The sequence below is a fragment of the Grampus griseus genome (assembly GCF_964374135.1).
Source record: "Grampus griseus genome assembly, chromosome: 1".
Lineage (NCBI taxonomy): Eukaryota > Metazoa > Chordata > Mammalia > Artiodactyla > Delphinidae > Grampus > Grampus griseus.
This window is the reverse complement of record NC_139017.1, coordinates 22,449,179-22,469,281: the sequence shown is the minus strand read 5'-3', so window position 1 is coordinate 22,469,281 and position 20,103 is coordinate 22,449,179. Positions and strand designations below refer to the sequence as shown.

The 20,103-nt window shown below is 35.6% G+C and overlaps 1 protein-coding gene across 8 annotated transcripts in view; it reads left to right on the top strand.

Moving 5' to 3' along the window:
• Positions 1-19,683, top strand: part of ENAH (ENAH actin regulator) — a 156,362-nt gene extending 136,679 nt beyond the window's left edge. For 5 of the 8 annotated variants that reach the window (XM_082652049.1, XM_082652055.1, XM_082652053.1 and 2 more), the window contains 8 exons: positions 722-864; positions 1,016-1,073; positions 2,348-2,396; positions 5,944-6,010; positions 8,686-8,748; positions 11,951-12,029; positions 15,417-15,474; positions 16,043-19,683. In XM_082652049.1, the coding sequence (XP_082508175.1) occupies positions 722-864; positions 1,016-1,073; positions 2,348-2,396; positions 5,944-6,010; positions 8,686-8,748; positions 11,951-12,029; positions 15,417-15,474; positions 16,043-16,080 (555 nt within the window). In that variant the 3' untranslated portion in view covers positions 16,081-19,683. The remainder of the gene's footprint in view (positions 1-721; positions 865-1,015; positions 1,074-2,347; positions 2,397-5,943; positions 6,011-8,685; positions 8,749-11,950; positions 12,030-15,416; positions 15,475-16,042) is intronic. The other 3 variants (XM_082652056.1, XM_082652054.1, XM_082652051.1) reach the window with 1 other exon arrangement.
• The last annotated feature ends 420 nt before the right edge of the window (positions 19,684-20,103 follow it).

Sequence of the window (20,103 nt, the reverse complement as noted above, 5' to 3'; positions counted from 1 at the left end):
ATTTGCTTTATTATTCTTTGTGTATGTTTCCTTCTGTATAAACAGACACACACACTCTCTTTTTGTCTGAATTGAGAATAAATCAGAGACACCTTGCCCCATTTCCCTAAATACTTACCTCTGTATTTTGTAAGAACAAGGATATTCACCTACATGACCACAGCATGATTATCAAAATCAGGAAATTCAATTGATACAAATCTATGCAAGTTTCATCTATTGTCCAATAGTGTCTTTTATGGCACTTCTTTTTCTACTCCATCACCTGTTATAGTTTGTTGTAATGTCTCTTTACTTTTAATCTGTAGTATTTTCTCAATCTCCTCTTTCATGATATTGACAGTTTTGAGGACAACAATATAATTATTTTGTAGATCATCCTTCAGTTTGGTTTATCTGATATTTTCCTAAGATTTGATTCGAGTTATGCATTTTGGGGGGCAGGTTTTACATTTTTTACTACCAACGTAATATGTCCTTTTCAATGCATTACACAAGGGGACATGTGATAGCATTTTATCCCATTATTGGTGATGTTAGCTTTGATAAAACTTCACTGATACATAAAATTACTCCATTGGTCCTTAAAGTTTAAAAAACAATATCTAGGTGTTTTTATTGAAATGAATGCTGATACATCCTTCTGTTTTGAATGTAATATATTAATAAACGTAGGATTGTCCCACATAGGAGTTTATTATGTATGTATATTCTCATTAAGGTGGAGGATGCCTCTTTCCCAAGCGGAGGGAACATTGGTGTGAATTCGGCCTCATCTAAAACAGATACGGGTCGTGGAAATGGACCCCTTCCATTAGGGGGCAGTGGTTTAATGGAAGAAATGAGTGCCCTGCTGGCCAGGAGGTGAGTGAGAAATTATATGGATGTGTCCAGAATTGAGAGGATTTTGTTACTTTTATTCTAATTTAACTAGATGGAGTTCTTCCCTTTTGGCATAATTTTACACTAAGTTACCTGATGTTTTTTTTAAAAAATTGATTTACCTTCTTTCTAGGAGAAGAATTGCTGAAAAGGGATCAACAATAGAAACAGAACAGAAAGAGGACAAAAATGTAAGTTAATAAAAATAGCCTACTACATGGAGACTTCTCTGGCGGTCTAGTGGTTAAGACTTTGCGCTTCTACTGCAGGGCCACGGGTTCGATCCCTGGTTAAGGAACTAAGATCCCACATGCTGCGTGGTGCAGGCAAAAAATAAATAAGTAAAAATAAAAATAGTCTGCTACACCTGGAAATGTGAAATTCAAGTATAGCTCATTCAGGAAATTGTGTCAAAGATTAGTTTGAACTTAATTAATTTCAACTAACAGTTGTTTCTTTTTAACTCTTCAGATACTAAAAATGATATTATTTATAAATGTTTAATGGCATTCTTACTTAGTAAAATGGGTTGAATGTGTGGAGTTGGGGGAAAAGCACTGAAATTCTCACCTTTAGAGTTTAATTCTGTACCCAAGCCTACCATTGAAGGAGTGAATGACCTTTTACTAGGTTTTTTAAATCTCTTAAAGTCTCAGTTTCCTTACATTTATAAATTTATTTATTTATTTTATTATTTATTTTTGGCTGCGTTGGGTCTTCGTTGCTGCGCGTGAGCTTTCTCTAGTTAGTTGCGGCGAGCGGGGGCTACTCTTCGTTGCGGTGTGCAGGCTTCTCATTGTGGTGGCTTCCCTTGTTGCGGAGCACGGGCTCTAGGCGCATGGGCTTCAGTAGTTGCGGCTCGCGGGCTCTAGATCGCAGGCTCAGTAGTTGTGGCACACGGGCTTAGTTGCTCCGCGGCATGTGGGATCTTCCCCAGCCAGGGCTCGAATCTCTGTCCCCTGCATTAGCAGGCGGATTCTTAACCATTACATCACCAGGGAAGTCCAGTTTCCTTGCATTTAAAATGAAGGAATTAGACTAAATCACGGTTTTCAAATGTTTCCCCTAGGAGCCCTGTGGTTATTAGCTGTGCCCTGCTCTCTAGTACAGGAGGGCAGACTCTGCTTTATTTGTTTTATATATTAGTGTTTAACAGTATAATTGTTTTCCCTGCTGCATTTGGCCTTCTTTGATGCCATTCAAATCTCTCTCTCGTATCTGGCTTAATCACATTGGCGAGCACAGCTCTCAATGAGGATGCGTGAGGAAAGGAGCCATGGGGAGCTGCAGGAGGTGGGAACAGGGGTGGAGGTGCTAGGATAAGAAAAAGGTCTAAACTAGTGTAGAAGGGAGAAAAGATTGATGAAGGGAAAAGTGGGAAATGGCAGAAAGTATGAAACACCAAATGTCTACAACAGGTTTCTAGAAGATGTGGTATTATTAATATGTATTTCTGTATATTTAGGAAGATTCAGAGCCTGTAAGTTCTAAGGCCTCTTCAACGAGTACACCTGGTAAGTTCGAGATATATTTTAATCTTTATGAACTTTCTGTAAGTATCAACACTCCTCAATTAAAAATTCCCCATTTCCCCATGTTTGGGTAAAGCGACTGCTTAGTTACTAAAACTTTCAAGTTCTTTGTTCACATTTGAGAGCACTGGCTTTTTCCTCTACCTTTTGTGACCCCAGAAGCAGCTGTTAATTTCTTTCCGATATTGGGAGATCTATTAAAATCCAAAGGTTTTTTCTGATGACTCTTTCTCTGAAAATCATGATTTTTGCACATTCTGTGTATATTATTGTTAATGACTTGAAGTTATTCACTTAAACAAGGAAAAATATGTTATCCATATGGAAGGGAAATATTTTTAGTCATTGATTCTTAAAGGTAAGGATTATGTGAGCATGTAGCTAGCATTGAAGTCTATCTCAAAACATTCTCCCATTGAATCGTCATTTTAGCCATTCATTTGCATAATATTGATAATCAAGGAAATAAAGCTTCTAATTTGTAAGGCTGAAAAAATTTTAAACAGCAAGGATTTAGTATATAGCACAGGGAACTATATTGTAATAATCTATAATGGAAAAGAATATATCTGTGTGTATATAGCCGAGTCACTGCTGTACACCTGAAACTAACACAATATTATAAATCAACTATATACTTCAATTAAAAAAATAATAGAAATAAATCTCCTTAAAACTTTTGGGAAATGTTCTTGAATTCAGTAAAATTTCTGACATTGAGAAGTCTTGGGCATAGAATATATTACTTAGAATATTAACAAAATACATTTCACTGGAGGTACTTAATGATGACTATATCCATATTTAGAATATGAGATTGTTACAGTGTACATGTCATTTCTTCATATTTGACTAAAGGCTAAGCATTAGACTTGTCGATTCATCTCCTTACCTAATTTGGAATGAAGTGACATAAGTAAATTTGATGAGTTTGATGAATTAATATTTAGAATGAGCCATAAGAATCCATTATAGGAAATTGTCTGTAACCACTCATTCTCATTATTGAATAGTGACTCTTCAGCGGTCTGATTGCTGTATTATAATTTATATTGTGACTGTGAATAAGTTTTCCTCTGAATAGGACTCAAATCAGTTTATGTTATCTTCATTAAAAATTCAAAGCCAAAATCAAAATGCATGCTGTTATTAAAACCATAGATGTTTTAGAATTCAACTATAATTTGGGGTCACAGAAACTTTTAGAATTTGAAAAGAGCTATGGATCCTCTCCCAGGGAGGGAAAAATCATATTTTTATACAAAATTTGTCACCATTGCAAAATATTCGTGAATTTCCTGAGAGTTATCTGTGGACTCCAGTTAAGAACTCCTTATCTAATATATATCCCCTTATTTAAATATGAAAACTGAAGCGTGGATTTTGCGTGTGTTTTTGTGTGTATGTTTGCATATGTGTGCCATGTTTATAAAATTAAGGTTCATTCAGAAGGTCTGGAGGCTTCTTTTTTTTTCACTTGTTTCAGTCAAAAAAAAAATTTTTCCCCCTAATTGCCACGTGTCAGACACTTGACAGGCCAAAAAGAAGTGAAAGATAAAGTCACCCTAAGCGCAAGAAATCCATGGTTCAGCTGGGATGATGAGATACACACAAGTGAAAAGTTCATCTTTTGCAACCACATGTTGAATTATTAAATAATGTGTCAAAGAGGGAGGAGATTGTATAGTTTGGAATCACCTGGGTCGTCTTTGTAGGGAAAAAATGACATTTTACCCTGCCTTAAAGAGTATTTATTTACCTTAGCTGAAAGTAGAGGAAGGGGTGCTGTTTCAGGAAGTGGGTACGTCATGGGCAAAGATGGGAGTTGGAGCTGGAAGAGACTAGGAAATATCAGGTAGACTTGCCTGACTAGGATGGAGGGTTCTTTTTGAGGCGTATTGGGGGAGAAAGTTTGGAAAAGCAAGTTAGAAGTAAAATGTTCAAAGCTTTTTATGAGAAGATCAGGAGTTTAGACTTCATCCTGCAAAGAATTGAGTTGACAATCAACTGAAACTGTTCTAGGAACATTAAAATTGCAGTTGTGAGCAGAGTGATGTAGAAATCAGGGAGGACCAAGATAGGGAAACTGGTGCCAGTAAGGATTTGGTGTGTTTCCAAAGACCCAGTGAAGGCAACCCAGCCTCTGTCCTTCCTCCTGAAACCAACCTGGAGCCCCCTCGGAGAGAACACGGCCTCACTATTTGCAGAGCCAAACTGAACTGCTCTTCCGCAAAACCACATGCACTCTCTGAAGATGAAAGGATAGTTCTGGTTTGGCTGATTGAGAAAGGACGTCAGCCAACTGTTAAATGGTAGCAATTGCTACTTCTTATGTTGGAATTATTTCTTCATCTCTTTGCCTGCCTCTTCTTTAGTGACAGTGTCCTAATGGCTATTCTCTGCCTGTCCAGTTGTCCTTCAGGATCTCCCTCTTTTCCCCTCCTCTGGCAGATGTCTCTTGGATGTGTTTCTGGTTCTGTCTGTCGTGGACCTCCTCATCTGATTATCTGATGTCCCCTGGCTCACTCTGTGGTGGTCAGTGAGAGAGTGTGTTAGCTGTTAGAATACAGATGAAGGAGTAACCATTGATTGATTGACAGGGAGTAAAGCAAGATGAAAGATGACTTTGTTTCACACCTAGGTGACTGAATGCAACAGAAATCCAGAACAAAAGCAGTGTTTCAGAGTTTGAGTTGAGAGTTTAAGTTTAGTTTTGCATATGTGCAGTTTGAAAAGAGGACAGGCTACCTCAGTAAGAATGTGCATAGGCCAGTTGAGGGGCTACCTTGGAACTCAGACCAGTTCTTTTAGCTAATACTCTGTGCAACTTGTAATGTAGACTTGATGCTCATGCGGCCCAGATTCATCCTTCCGTGACAAGCTTCCACTCCAGATTTCGCCCAGTCATCCAGTGAGGCCAGTGATGGCATCAGCGAGGCAGCCCAGATTAGAAAAACAGTTCAAAGCACAATCAACTAAAAGCTCAGAGGGAACTTTATTTAACTGGAGTTGTCTGCTAAGTCCCAAGAATTGGATTGGTTGTTTGACAGTCAAGGAAGTACAATACAGTCGGATGATTCTGAAATATATTTTGAGTTTGAATTTTTTCCCAAGAGGACTGTTTGAATATAGATTAACTATTGAAGTACATGAACACATTAAAGATTCTTTTTATTAGTTTTACCATTGGCACTAAAAATAGTTTAAAAGAGTATAGTTAATACTGTCCCATTCTTATAAATTTGAACTATCCTTATTAATTTAAAATAATTTTCACAATTCCATTCTAATTAATTAAAATTGTCTTACCCTTAATCTTATTATCCTATCTTTATTAGAGAAACTTCTTACCATCTGGTGTTTAAAATCATTGTATTTTAGATTTAACAATCTAAGTTCTTCTTAGGGAAACTTGTCATACTTGCTTATTAATTTCTTCTCATTTTGGGGTCTGAAATGGTACAAATTAGAATCCTAACTCTGGGAGCATATAGGATATTTAATAACTTACATTCTTTTATTTTTAAAGAACCGACAAGAAAACCTTGGGAAAGAGCAAGTACAATGAATGGCAGCAAGTCACCTGTTATTTCCAGGTATCAGTTTTTTTCCTAAGTTTTATTTTAGAATTGTACCTGAAAAGAAATCTGCATTTTTATTGTAAAAAATATTCGAATGGTAGATCTGAAATTGTACAAAGGAGCAAATAAAACGTCTATAATCCTACTGCTGTTGGACGACCACTAAGCCCCACTGTATTTTTATTAGTAATTGTCTAAATTCTACCCTATGCTTATTATTGTCACCCAGGTTGTCTGAAATTTTAAGATAGCTTTATTCCTCCCAATTTTTTTATTTTGAAAAAATTCAGAACTGCAGAAAAGTTGAAAGAAGAGTATAGCAAACGTCCGTGTACCCATCACTTAGATTCACCAGTTATTAACATTTTGCCAGCATTGGCTTGAACTCATATCTACACATCCACACTTGCTTCTCTGAATAGGTGGAAGGCAGTTTGCAAATCTGTGCTGCTTCAGCCTGAATACTTTAGCATTTTTATTAAGAAACAGGACATTCTCCTGTATAACCTCAATACCATTATCCCTGTCAATAAACAACATTGAACTTTTGAAAGAAACTTATGTTTTAAACTGAAAGGCAGCTGGAGAGAAAAAGCTACAATGTTTAAGAGAGAGTAAAATAAAACCTAAAATTTTGAATTTATAAAGTAGAAAGATTTATTTTTCAGTTGAAACTTCTGATTATAATCGAGTTAGAAAAGATAATGCTCAGAAACAAGACTGGTTAATTCGTGTTTCTGCAAGTGGCTTTGTATGCATGGTCAAGCAAATTCAGTATTTCTTAGCCAGGCATACTTTACTATCATAACTAACTTTATATCATAGGTCTTTAAACATAGGTGAAACTTTTTCTTGGTTTATGAGACAGTTTAAAGGACTCATATTTTTTCCAGAGAAAGGTATGTATCTAGAGACTAAAGAGTTTTTTCGCCTTTTCTTTCTGAGCTATTTGTCTTATTTTTGCCTCATAAAAAGCAAACTTGAGTCTAATTATAGAAACCTAATAAAGAAAAATGCAAGAGTAGATCTTATATTGTCACAAGTCTGTTGTGTGTTAGCTTCAATCTAAGTTTGCGTTTGTTTTTTGTGTGGTTCTTTCTGTTGGGGGGAAGATTTGGTGATGACATAGTTATTTAAGCTCCGCAAAGAAACTGGGCCTTTTTTGAATGTATAGAAGCTTTCAGTTTCTAAGTGACTGAAAGATGAATATATTTGATTTTAGGAGAAAATGGCAGAATTGCTTTTGGTGAACATGTTTTTTCAGTAGAGTAGAAAAATTGCCCATTTATGTTCTCACGTACCTAACTGATGTGGCCTTCTAATGCATCTCCAGTAGTTGTTACAGATTTTCTTCAGTAGCACGTTACGAAGCCTGGTTTATCAAGTGCATATCAGAACAGAACTGTGACGTGCCATTTGTCCTTTGTCACTACTTTCATCCCTTCCTCATTGATAGGGATTCTGTAGTGAGCTTGGCTGAAGCTAAACTTAAATTCATGGCCAAAGTCCTATCTTAGAAGGGACATGGAAAAGCTTCTCCACGTGGAATGTATGTGTTCCTTGATGTGGGTGGGTTCCTTTAATGAAGGAAAGAATTTTATTTCAGAGATTTTTCAGACTTCTAAAGGAAGTTTAAGTAAGTGCTCTAAACATCACCATTTAAAAAATATTTTGTCAAATACGGGTTCTTATATCTAGTAGTGTATTGTAATGATGTTCTAGCTCTGGTAGATAGTTTTCCTCTCTCTTCCCAAAATAGACGTTCCAATTCTTTCCTGAGCGCTCATATCCCTTTTGATAGATTTGATCCAACCACTGATATGTATGTCTTAAAATTTCACTGCAAGCAGTTTTAAACCATAAAAGATTTTTAAAGTATGTTTAAAAGACTAATAACTGTATTGCTTTTCTTCCTAAATTATTTACCCCGTTCCTTCTGAAAGCAAGTATATTGGCCATTTTTTGTTTTTATTTAAGCACACTTTATTCTTGCACAGTACTGAAAGTACCCATTTCTCTTCTGAACATCCATGTCAAAATTATGTTAGTGATAAGATGGATTAATATCCTATAATATACATGAGATATTGCATTATGCTATATTTATTAAGTGAAGATGTCAGACAGAATAAAAGCAAGAGTGTTGAAGTTAAAAATGCTCTAAATCATGCCTGGAACATAACATTGGAAAGTTTGTGAATTCTTCCTGTGGTTTCTATTAAGAGCTTACAGATCTTGTATTCAAGATGGAAAAAGAGTTCTTTATGTGCCTCCTGAGAAGAGTTAATTATGTATACTTCAAGCTATAGTGATTTTCATTGTGTTTTTTATTTGAACCTGTAGTTTTATTTGTATTCACTCTAATAGAAATGTCTTTGGTTGTGTTCTGATACTTGTTGAATCTTTGTATAGGTAGATTTTACTATGTCTGCAGTCTGTAAAAGTAGCCATTGGCATAATGATTTTTAAAAATTCTCTATAATTGTCAAGTAAACAGTGTCCTCACATAACTAGATTCAGTCTCCAAATAATTTTTTTTAATTGGGAAAAACAATTATTTTAAAGTTAATGGACTCCTTTAGTTCTTCTTCTGTTTGCTATAACTAAAAACCTATAAAACAGTAACATAATGAGAATTAATTTTTAAAGTTCTATTGTATACCCCTTTAAATGGTTTTTCCCCTTCATAGACGGGATTCTTCAAGGAAAAATCAGATTGTTTTTGACAACAGGTCCTATGATTCATTACACAGGTATCATCCTGATGTGACTTTGTGATTTGAGATTTTGAAATAATATGTTATAGGGCTGAGCTTTTTCTACATGGATTGGTCATCACCACAGGGAGAGATGTAGGCAGATCGAGCCTTTCATATTTAGCTGTATTTAGAACACTTTTTTAAAAAATTCTGAGCGATTTTAATGAGAAAAATTAATAGATTAATAGTATTCATTTCCCCACCATCAGTTTATATTTGGATTATGATAAATATAAATGATAAACATATCAGAAATACTAATATAAATGATAAACATATCAGAAATACTAGCGTGGGACGCTAAGACCTCATATATCTAGAGTGTTTGTAGCTTTTGCATTTTATTTTAAAGGCCGTTCTCTTTATGAGTATAAGACAAGGCTTTAAAAATTTGAATAGAAGATCCTGTACTGTTTGTCACTGGAACACAGGACAGTACTATAGCCACAATTGTAATAATTTATTATTTGAGGAAAATCTCTATTTCCTACATACTTTGCAGTATACTGAGTATCTTTAACAACCTAACATCCTTGAGATTATTTCTTTTCTAGGATGAGTCTTATTATACCATTTTTTAATTAAGAAAACTTAGGATATGAGCCATGTATTTCTTTCTTGATTAAAAAAATTGACAATTACTTAAAATCCTCAAGTGCTTTAGAATTAATTTGGCAGAATAGAGACTTAAACAGTTGTAGTACAGTTATTTTATAGGCAGGTATTTAGAGGCTACACTCATTATAAAGTAATAAAAACCTCTGAGAATCCCCCTTTTTTGTTATCAATTATGGTAAAAACCCTTATGTTAGAAATAAAGACATACCCATGTTATTATATACATCTATTTTTAAAAATACACATCAGGTCTACTGGAAGCATGAATTAAATAGTATATGGAGGGGGTGTCCATGGCAGTGAGTAAGGAGTTCTGTAATCAGACTCTGTGTGGCCAGACTGTTATTAGCTACAATTATTTTCATGCCATAGATGATTAAAATATTTGGTAAGTTCATTTTGTCAGCCAGTTAAATCTGCATAAAGTGCTCATAATACAATAGTGAAACAGTTTCTCCTGCTTTTTTTGAGATGGTTTAATTGTTTTGAGCAGAAGACTTATTTAGAAAATTTGCTAGCACATAGAAAAGTAGCATTTAACAATGAGATTTTCTGTTGTAAATCTTCTCAGTTACCTTGCTGCTTTCATACGTAGTGCCCCCTGGGATAATGTTGATAAGCTTTTTTTGAGAAGTGGTGATTACGTCTTTCCTTCAGTATGAAAAGTTCCCCCCTTTAGTAAATTATCACGGTGGTGGTGGTGGTGGTGGTGGTGGTGGTGGTGGTGGTGGTGGTGGTGGTGGTGGTGGAGGTGGTGTGGTGGTGGAGGTGGAGGTGGATTGCATGTTAGCATGAGTTAAAGTTTTTAAAAATTGCATGTTTCCACAGTTTTCTGTCATATAACAATAATTTTGCATTGTTTATTAAATATGGATATATTCATAACATACTGCCTGGTTAAGTAGCAGACGGTAGTTATTCACATCAATTTCAGGGATAGTCTGTAACATCTTACAAAAAAACCTGACGGAAAAACTCAAACAAACTCTTTGGCCAGCCCAGTATAAGTTTAGGAGAAAACAGTTAGCTAGTTTGTACCAGTTAAATGTGAAATGTAAAAGAAAAGCAGAATAAATAATAATTTACTTCTGGAGAGCAGGATGGACACTATGGGTAAATGAAATGCACAGTATGTCAACCTTTATGAATATTTACTGTATAGACCAGGCTCTCCAGAGCACTGTGACTTGCACACTGTGGGTCTCAATACGTCTTAATTGACTGTAGAATTAAGTAGTCTCAGCAAAGTGAAAAAGGTGTATTGTCTCAAGAGGGAAGGAAGTATGTCATATAAATCTTCTTATCCAACCCAGGGCCTAGCTCAGTGCCTCTTGAATGAGGTTTTCTGAAAGTTATTATTTTTCTTGTTCATATAAACATAGCAGCAGATATGTAATAAAATTGGTTGTCTTCCTTCACAGCAATCTTTTAAGTTGTCATATGTTTGATGTTAAAGCAGATTAACTCAATATTTCATCTTCACAAACAGTGCCTATGGGTTTGAAGTATAAATATGCCTTATAACAATTATAAGTTTGAAAAAGTTATTATACCCATTGAATCTTGGTTCAAATTTCTAACATTGGTACTCTGCAAAGTTGGAAATATATGACCTGACTAATGGTTTTCATTTGCATTGATTTGTGACCCTTAAAGAGTGGCCACTTAGTATATACTAAACCTGAAAATAAAGGACCATCTAATTAAAATTCTAGATTTTCCACTTAGTATTTTCTCTCATTGCCAGAATTGGAGAGGGAGCCATGACTGACTGACTTGATAAAAATGTACCTAATACTTAAGACTTATTTCTTCATGTAAAATTTTTAACAGAAGCTAAACTTCTGAAAGTGCAATAGTAATTGACCATCTGCTTCTATGTGGCATTCCCCTCCCTTTTCCTTTTAAAAAAATAAAATAAGTTTATGGAAGTAGTTAGATGACAATTCAGATGATGTCTTCATAAAAACTTCATTGGGAAATAGCCACATGAATATACTTTTAATTTAATAATCATTTTTCCAATATCCTTATTTGTTTTGATGCTTAAAACGGAATAAAACACATACAAAGAAATCATACTCATTAAGTATTTTTCCCCCTGCATAGAATTTGTAAATTGATTTATATAGAGTGAAATATTCAAGTCTTTATAATTTCCTGTTCATTGGTTTGCCAGATATTTAGTAGATAACGTACAGTTTCAAAAGGAGAAAACATGATTGTTTTACTTGGGCTGGGACGTTGCGGCTGGCCTCCCGTCTGTCCTGATCACCCTGCCACATGTTACCCAGTCACCCTCCTCGTGCCCAAAGAGTGTCGTCCTCTACTGGAGAAGTCTTCTCATCTTATCACCTTTTTCTGATTTCTTTACAAATAACTGATAATACTGAGAAAAGTGAGAAATACTTTCATATGTTCTTATCAGTTCTGCAACTATTAGAACAATTAACTTTTTAACTCATGTTTTAAGAAATGTACTTTAATCTGGTGTTGGGTTGGTAAGTTTGCAATTACTAATGAACTCATTAAATATCCTAAGCGTTATTTACCTGTCCTGAAAATTTCATCTGTACAGACCAAAATCTGCACCCTCGTCACAGCCCAGTGCCAACGGAGTCCAGACGGAGGGACTGGATTATGACAGGCTGAAGCAGGTGGGTGACCAGTGGCAGCCTCCCTTTATTTGCACTTGTTCTTTTTAAAAAAATATCCCATGTGCATATGTTTGACAGGTTGCGAACGTGTTTGAAAAGAATGTAGAGTTAAAAAAAAAAAAAGAATGTAGAGTTAGATATTTTTTTACGCAAGTTAAACAGTGGCATTAGTGCTATGTTATTTTTTTCAAATCCTCATGTTTTGGTTCATAAGTTTGCATAAAGTGCCAACAGTGGTGGAGGGTAGGGGCAATGGTTTAATGCTATATTATAAACTTTAAATGTAGTGAATGGTGTACAATTGCTTAAAAAAAAAATGGGCTTTCACTTATCATTAGCCAAAATGGACCCACCAAGTCTGGTTTTGGCAAGAATGTGAGGAAAATGGGCACTCTCACCTCACATACTTCTGCTTTCTAGGAATCGGTTTGGGAAGACAAACCAAAAGCCTTAAAAATAAATGATTTACCTTTGAACCCGGCAATTTCACTTTGAAGAATTTATGCTAAGAAAATAGGATAGAAGTATGTAACTATACAGTGTGGAGGAGGGCACTGCAGCTATTAAGGAACCATAATTGAGAATATTGAACAATGAATTGTGAACACTTGCCCACATTAGGTGAAACAGACAGGTAACCAAACAGTATGAACAGTTATGTCGATTTTATAAAAAGGAAAAAGATATTGTTCATATTTTGGATACATATGCATTATATTTAATACCTGTATACACAGAAAAAAAAATGGAAGGAGTAATAGGTGATTTTGGAACCTTGAACTATCTTATTTCTAGAAGAGGTAAATAATTTTTTTTTTACATAGTGGTGTTCAAAAGATTTGAAATGGAAGGCAGGACATCTTAGTAAAACAACTCTCAGTTTTGCAGACCTGAGTACAGATGTGCCTGTAGTGAAAAATTTAATTTTTGTCTTCTTACCCTGCACTTCAGGGTAGCCTCTGAAAATAACGGTTGCACAGATCACTGCAGCAGGCTTTTATTGAGTGTCTGGCGGACTTCAGTGCCACGCATTTGCTAGGTTATTCGCACGACATTGTCCCCTAATTCTCACAGTAGTCAGATAACACAGTGTTTGTACTCAAGTTGTGCACATCTGAGGTTCAGAGAAGTTAAATTTACTCAGTCCCACAGTCAGGATCAGAACCCAGTCTAAAGACTCAGACCTACTAGAGAAATGGACTTGAGGATATGGGCAGGGGGAAGGGTAAGCTGGGACAAAGTGAGGGAGTGGCATGGACATATATACACTACCAAACGTAAGGTAGATAGCTAGTGGGAAGCAGCCGCATAGCACAGGGAGATCAGCTCGGTGCTTTGTGACCACCTAGAGGGGTGGGATAGGGAGGGTGGGAGGGAGGGAGGCGCAAGAGGGAGGAGATATGGGAACATATGTATATGTATAACTGATTCACTTTGTTATAAAGCAGAAACTAACACACTTAAATTATTAAAAAAAAAAAAAAAAAAACCCAGTCTTTATTCGGAGTTCGCTTTCCCCATTCTATCACTCATTTTTTAAAATGCCAACAAAGTTTGAGTGGGGCTTAAAAAGAGACCAATAATGTTGCAGTAATGAGTTCAAAGTTAAATAGGAGTTAAAGAGACAAATACTAACAATTTCAGATCAACCTAATTTTTATACTGCAAAGCTGTTTGAACAGTTCAGTTGAGTTATGTAATTTGAAAAGCATGTGGTCATTGATAATCAAGCCCTTGTTTCCTGTGTGTTAAACATGGCTTTCTTTTCTTGAAAAACATTTTAAAATGGAGCACTTGCACACATTTAAAATATGGTAAGTTCTTGGCAATCTGAAGTAGGGGACTAGAAGAGAGGATAGGTTTGATTTTAGGACTGATTTTAAGTTAAATCAGTTAAAGTTAAGTTAAATAAGTTAATTTGAAAAAGGCTATCTGTTAGTCCATATAATAACTTCTGTGCCTCAGTTTCCTCATTGGAAAATGAAGGAATTAAACTAATTGATAGTTTTCAACCTTAGTTTAAGCGTGAAAAGCTTTTTTTAAAAATGAACCTTAAACACAGAGCAATTTAATGTTACCTGAGGTGTGTGCAGTATTAAAGTCAAATAACTTGAAATTAATCCTTCCAAAGGATAGCTATTTTTCATCCATTAAAATTGTGTCACCTTGGGCTTCCCTGGTGGCGCAGTGGTTGGGAGTCCGCCTGCCAATGCAGGGAACACGGGTTCGTGCCCCGGTCCGGGAAGATCCCACATGCCGCGGAGCGGCTGGGCCCGTGAGCCATGGCCGCTGAGCCTGCGCGTCCGGAGCCTTTGCTCCACAACAGGAGAGACCACAGCAGTGAGAGGCCCGCATACCGCCAAAAAAAAAAATTGTGTCACCTTATTAGCCCTTTTAGCTTTCATATTACACAGTCTTCATTTTTTAACTAGGGGGTATCCATTATTTCAAATTGAACTTTATAAATATTGATTTTGCAAAATATGTAAAGATGGATCGGTTTTCATATAGGAAGGAGGGTCCAGAGCATCACTGTTAACTAGGAACATAACACGGGCCACATAGTACTTTAAATTTGTAGTAGCCACATTACATACAGCGAAACAGGTGGTATTCACTTTAATATATTTTATTTAACCTAATATAGCCAAAATAATATTTAAATATATAATCAGTATTTTTAAATTACTAATGAGTTATTGTACATTACTTGCCTCATACTAAATCTTTGAAATCTGGTGTCTGTTTTACATTTACAATGCATCTCGCTTCAGACTAGCCACGTTTCAAGTGCTCAGTAGCTATGTGTGGCTGGTCCCTGCTTCTTGGACTGTGCACGTCCAGCGGGGTCCGATCCTCTTCCTTCCCCACCTGTTAGGGCAACCCCTGAGGGCCCTCCAGGGCAATCCTAGATTCCTTGAAACTTAGTTTGGCAGCTCTGGTGACTCCTGAAGTAAGGAGTCCCCGTACTTCAGACCAGGTGACAGATTGGCCAAGCGCTGGTTGTCCAGTTCACACGTCTTCTTCCTTGAAACTTCTTTATGTATTATTACCTCTTAGACAGCTCCCAGAAGACTAGATTAAAAGCAGAGCCATTACGTTTTCTAGAAATTATCTGAATCATACCTTTCACTGGACGACCAAGTAATTATTTTAGTTTTAGAAAACATTCTGCTTCATATTTTGCTAAGCTAGAATAAGCAAAGATTGGGAAGCAAAGGCCATTAAAACAAAATTTACCAAGGTTAATCTTCTACGACATAAATTGTGACTCTGGAAACGAGAAACATACATAATATTTCATACATTCTTAAAATTTTATGTGAGCAAGAATCTTTTTAACAGTTTTTTTCCTGTATTTCTGATGTTTTTCTCTTAATATTTTAGGACATTTTAGATGAAATGAGAAAAGAATTAACTAAGCTAAAAGAAGAGCTCATTGATGGTGAGTGTCTAAACAAATTTGCTACCCTTTAGAGTAGTGTTCAAGAATAGCCATTTTAAAGAAAATGCAGATAAAGAAATACCCAGTTTATTACTTGAGGGCATAAAACAATTACTTTTCCATATTATCCTGCCCTTTACTTGGTTTAGGAGTCAGGGAGGAGCTCTGTCTCCTTCATATAATGGAAATTATTTGTGAGAATAGGGGTAAGCAAGATTCCTAAGTTTCCAGTGTTGAGTAGTATTAGATGGAAAACTAGGTGAAGAAGTCTTTCTCTAGGTTACTTCTGTTCATCCATCCCATCCCACTGACCTCTTGTTTTAAGCCCCAAAAATCGGTGTTTTCGTTTTGTGTACAAAATGGAGAGAATATATAAATATATAGAAATCAGTGTGGTCTTCGTAAAAATAAGAAAACAAAGATTTCTGCAATGAAAGGTGCAAGATCAGTATGTCTTTTTATTACTGTGAGTTTGAATACAATCGTTAACATTTCTTAAGAATGAATCACCCATTTACTTTACCTTATCATTATATTTACTTTTAATATTTTTCCTTTTCCTACCCAGCAATCAGGCAGGAACTGAGCAAGTCAAATACTGCCTAGAGAATCAGACTAAGGAGAGACGGGACTTTAATCTGGAGAAAGGAAAAGAAAAAAAAAACCTACAAAGAACAGCTGTGTTAACAACAACAAAACCCTTACATCTTGTGAGCTGTAAGAAGAAAATGGAGACAAACAGTCGGAAGGAGGGAAAAACCAACATACTTTGAAAGCCTTCAGACATTACTACTCTGGCGATAAGCTGTTTCCCTCACGGTTTTCTGCTTTTCTCTGACCTTTACAACGGGATGGAGGAGAGTCATATAGGAGTTCCTGTATCAGTTATGCAGAAAATACTGAATCCGTCAGGCAAGATCACCATGCATTGAAATACTTTCATGTCAAGAGAAAAATCGCACGTTTTCCACAATCCATTGCTAAAATAAAGAGGAGAAAGGCTTGAGAATTTTTTTTCAGAGAATGGTGATGAGGAATTTAGCAAGTTATGCTATTGTATTGTAAATGTTTCTCTCAGGTTTGTCTTCCTATCATATTTGATATTCCATGAATAATTGAGTTCAGCCCTATGTAGGTTAAGATCATAAAATGTGGAACAAATGGAATTGTATGTGCTTTCAAAGGGTGATATTTATAAGAAAGTGTCCTAAAAATGATTTGTTCGGAGTGAGGAATTTTAGAATGATAGGAAGTCTCTCGAGTTTAGCCTTCATGCAATTTTGTAGATTCAAACATAAAATTTGTCCAGAATTTAAAGATTTAGATGCCTTCCTAAATTGTTACAATGCTTTACCAAATCTGTGACTCCTACATAACACAAACCAGTGGTCAAATGTAAAACAGTATATTGTAGATTCACTGTAGGTTTTCAACCTTTTTTAGATTTATGCACGTGGACATTTTTATAATGTAATTACAACCACCACAAAATTAGCTTTTTAAATTGCAGACAGTAATGCATGTCAAACTAATATGTAGTGGCCTTTTCAAGGCCTAGTCCCAGGGAAAACATTTTGTAGAGTATAGGGGAGCGGGAGGAAGGGAAGGAATAATTTTTTATTTAAAGTTAATTTCTGCACTATCTTTGTTCTCAGTTATCTGCATGAATAATAATGAGGAATATTTTGTGACTTTAATTCGTAAATATGTTAACAGCACCAAGTACTTAATCTTTTACATCATGTCTTCAGCTATTTGTATTTTCACTTGAGTAAGTTCAGTGGTCTGAAACATGATTCTGAGCTTCACATGAATTACATCTTAGTGTGGAACTCAAAAGTTCCATCCCTGAATTTGGCTGTTATTACCTAGGCGCCCTGCAGTTATACAGGTGTTCAGGTACACATTCCTGACTACAAAGCTGCTTTTGAACCTTGTTATGTTGAAATACTAGAAAAGTAACAATGACGGCAGCAAATTAAGGTCACAGAAATCATTAGATAAAGGGAAAACAACGAGGGGGTTCCTGCATAATTTTCTTTTAATAAATAAAGTGAGACTTAGGTGGTGGAAAGAAGGAACTAGATACTCTACTTACCACCATGTGTGTGCGTGCGTGCGTGTTTGTGTGGGCACTCACGTGTGTGTATGTTATCCACTCCCTTTTCTTTGAAACTTCTAAGATTACGATAGGGGAGAAATCCTGTATGTTGCAATGATAGAATTTTTTGAAATTTTAGGAAATCACAGTTCTCCAGGCTCTCCATCTTGATTTATGCTTGAGTTATTATGTGCCATATTTGCTTTGAAACCTTTGATTATCAGTAGTTTTACTAAAATTTTGAAGAAATAATCCACTTTCGTCTGCTTTCTAGATTTTCTTAATCTAAGTTCATAAGACAGAACTTGTTGATAGCATAGTCTTGTAAGCGCTGCACGTTTGCAGCCATTACCACTTCAAAGAGGTTTGAATGAGGGAATGTTTTTCCCTTGTTAAAATAGTTCCTGTTTCCGTAGAAACTTCATTTTTAGATCTGTGATGGATGAGCTATCATAATTCAAGTATACAGTTCTTTTTTTCTATCAACTCTTCATTGTCATCCAATAGTGAAGACATTACAGATGCAGCAAGCTTATGAAGTACTACTTTCTAAAAGAAATAGGAGGCATTTTCATCTTTACTATTGTACTTTTGGTTATGCAAACACTTTGATGATACCATGTTTATGTCCCCCATAAATCTGGTCAGAAATCACTTTTGATTTTGTTGATTAAGTTAAACAGTCTATAGTAGGATAGAGTACTGGGTACAAGTGGTCCAAAGTAAGATAAAAGACTACGGTAAAAATGCTAGATCTTAAAAAAGAAACTGGTTTATGCACTAAACGTTTTGTGCCTTGGTCTAATATTAACATGATGTCTGTGTAAAATGACAAAAAGAACCAGTGTTGAATCACGTTTTATTTCCTGTCGTTCTGCATTATCCCAGATTGCTAAATGTGTTCTTTCCAAGACGTTTGATTGAATTCCTGTATACATTTGCTGTCCTATGTGACAGTTTTGTCATTGTTAGAGATTTCAGTAATTACAATGGGAAACAGAAGCTTAGGTTATTTTCCTTATCAAAACTATGTTCCCTGGAGCCACAATATTATGATGGTTTTCGTGCTCTTGTACATTGGATGTCTTAAGCTGAGTGCAGTTTAGGGGATCCTTTCTAATTACAGGAAGGTACTTCTTTCCTTCAACACTGTGATCTGACCTGTGACAAATCTGTACTATACACTATGTAAATGGCTAACAAGTCAATTGCAAACCAACTGAATGTACAAATCTTAGTGCTGGTGCTGAAATCTCTTCAGAATAGTCATCATGATCTCAAAGTTCGTTTCAAAATTTGCAAGCATCAAGTGTCAATCAAAACTGAAGATGAAACACTAATGAATGTTGAATTCTCATGCTTTAGGTGTACTTCCTTATTAGAGTTTTTGGTTCTCTGCTATTTTTACCGTACTGTTTCATTTAAATTTCCTACATGCTAACTTCGTTTGTGCGATTGAAATAAAATTGCAGTATATACGTGTTGCTTGTTTGTGACACTGAGATAATCTTCTGACATAATTTGTTGGTTCTAAAATAAGTTGTATTGAATGTAGAAAACACTCTTTAAAGAAAAAGAGAAAGAAAGAGTGTTTTAAAGAAAACACTCTTTAAAGTCCGTGACTTCACTTCTTAAAGTTTACATACCAACACTACAAAGATTTCATAAGTCATAAATACTAAGTAATGTATACAAAGGGAATATGTGGTAATGTATCTATCTACTTTTTGCTTGAAATAGCTATTGGGTGTTCCCTGTGTGTTCTTATTTTCTCTCGGCCCAGCTTGGTACAGTGTCTTACAGTCAAGAGAGTGATAAATGTTTAAGTTTACTCCATTTTGTTTTACAGCGTAGATACGTTAAACTCATTTATGCAGTTAAAATTTTCCTTTATATAGTTTGCAGTGTAAAGGATATTGTAAGGGCCTTACCAAGTACTGAGTTTTAAATATAGTGAAATCTGTATCTATAGTGTTTGTTTATACAGTAGTGTTTGTTTATATAGTGTTTGTTTATATGTAGTTCTTGAAACCCACATATAAGCAGCAGTACGTTTTATCTGACTCTTACGAAGTACTGATTTTGAGTTCGCTTTAAAATTTGAATGTCTTCATTAGAAATACAACAGTCTTTGTCTTCTTTCTCCTACCGGACCCCAACTTTTCCCTCCCTCATCCTCTCCGCTTCTCATGGACCCCATGTTCCTGCCGTTCACTGACGTTTGCAGTCATTACCCAGTCCACAGGTGTTCTTGCTTCCCTTCATGTATAAATCAGAATGTTTGTCTACAAACTAAGAGTCACTTCCCATTCAAAAATGAATGAAGTAATGGGTGGTAACCTTTAAAATTTGCCTAGATACAACTTTGTCTCCTAAATTTGTATATACTTCCAGTGCCCTTGTGAAGAATTGGTCTTTAAGTTCTAAGTAGTGTTATCCTTTGAAGCACAGTTTACAAAGGTATGCTACCGGATCTCTGTGATTCCTTTCTGCAGCCATCCTAACTTTATATATAACCCTATTACCCT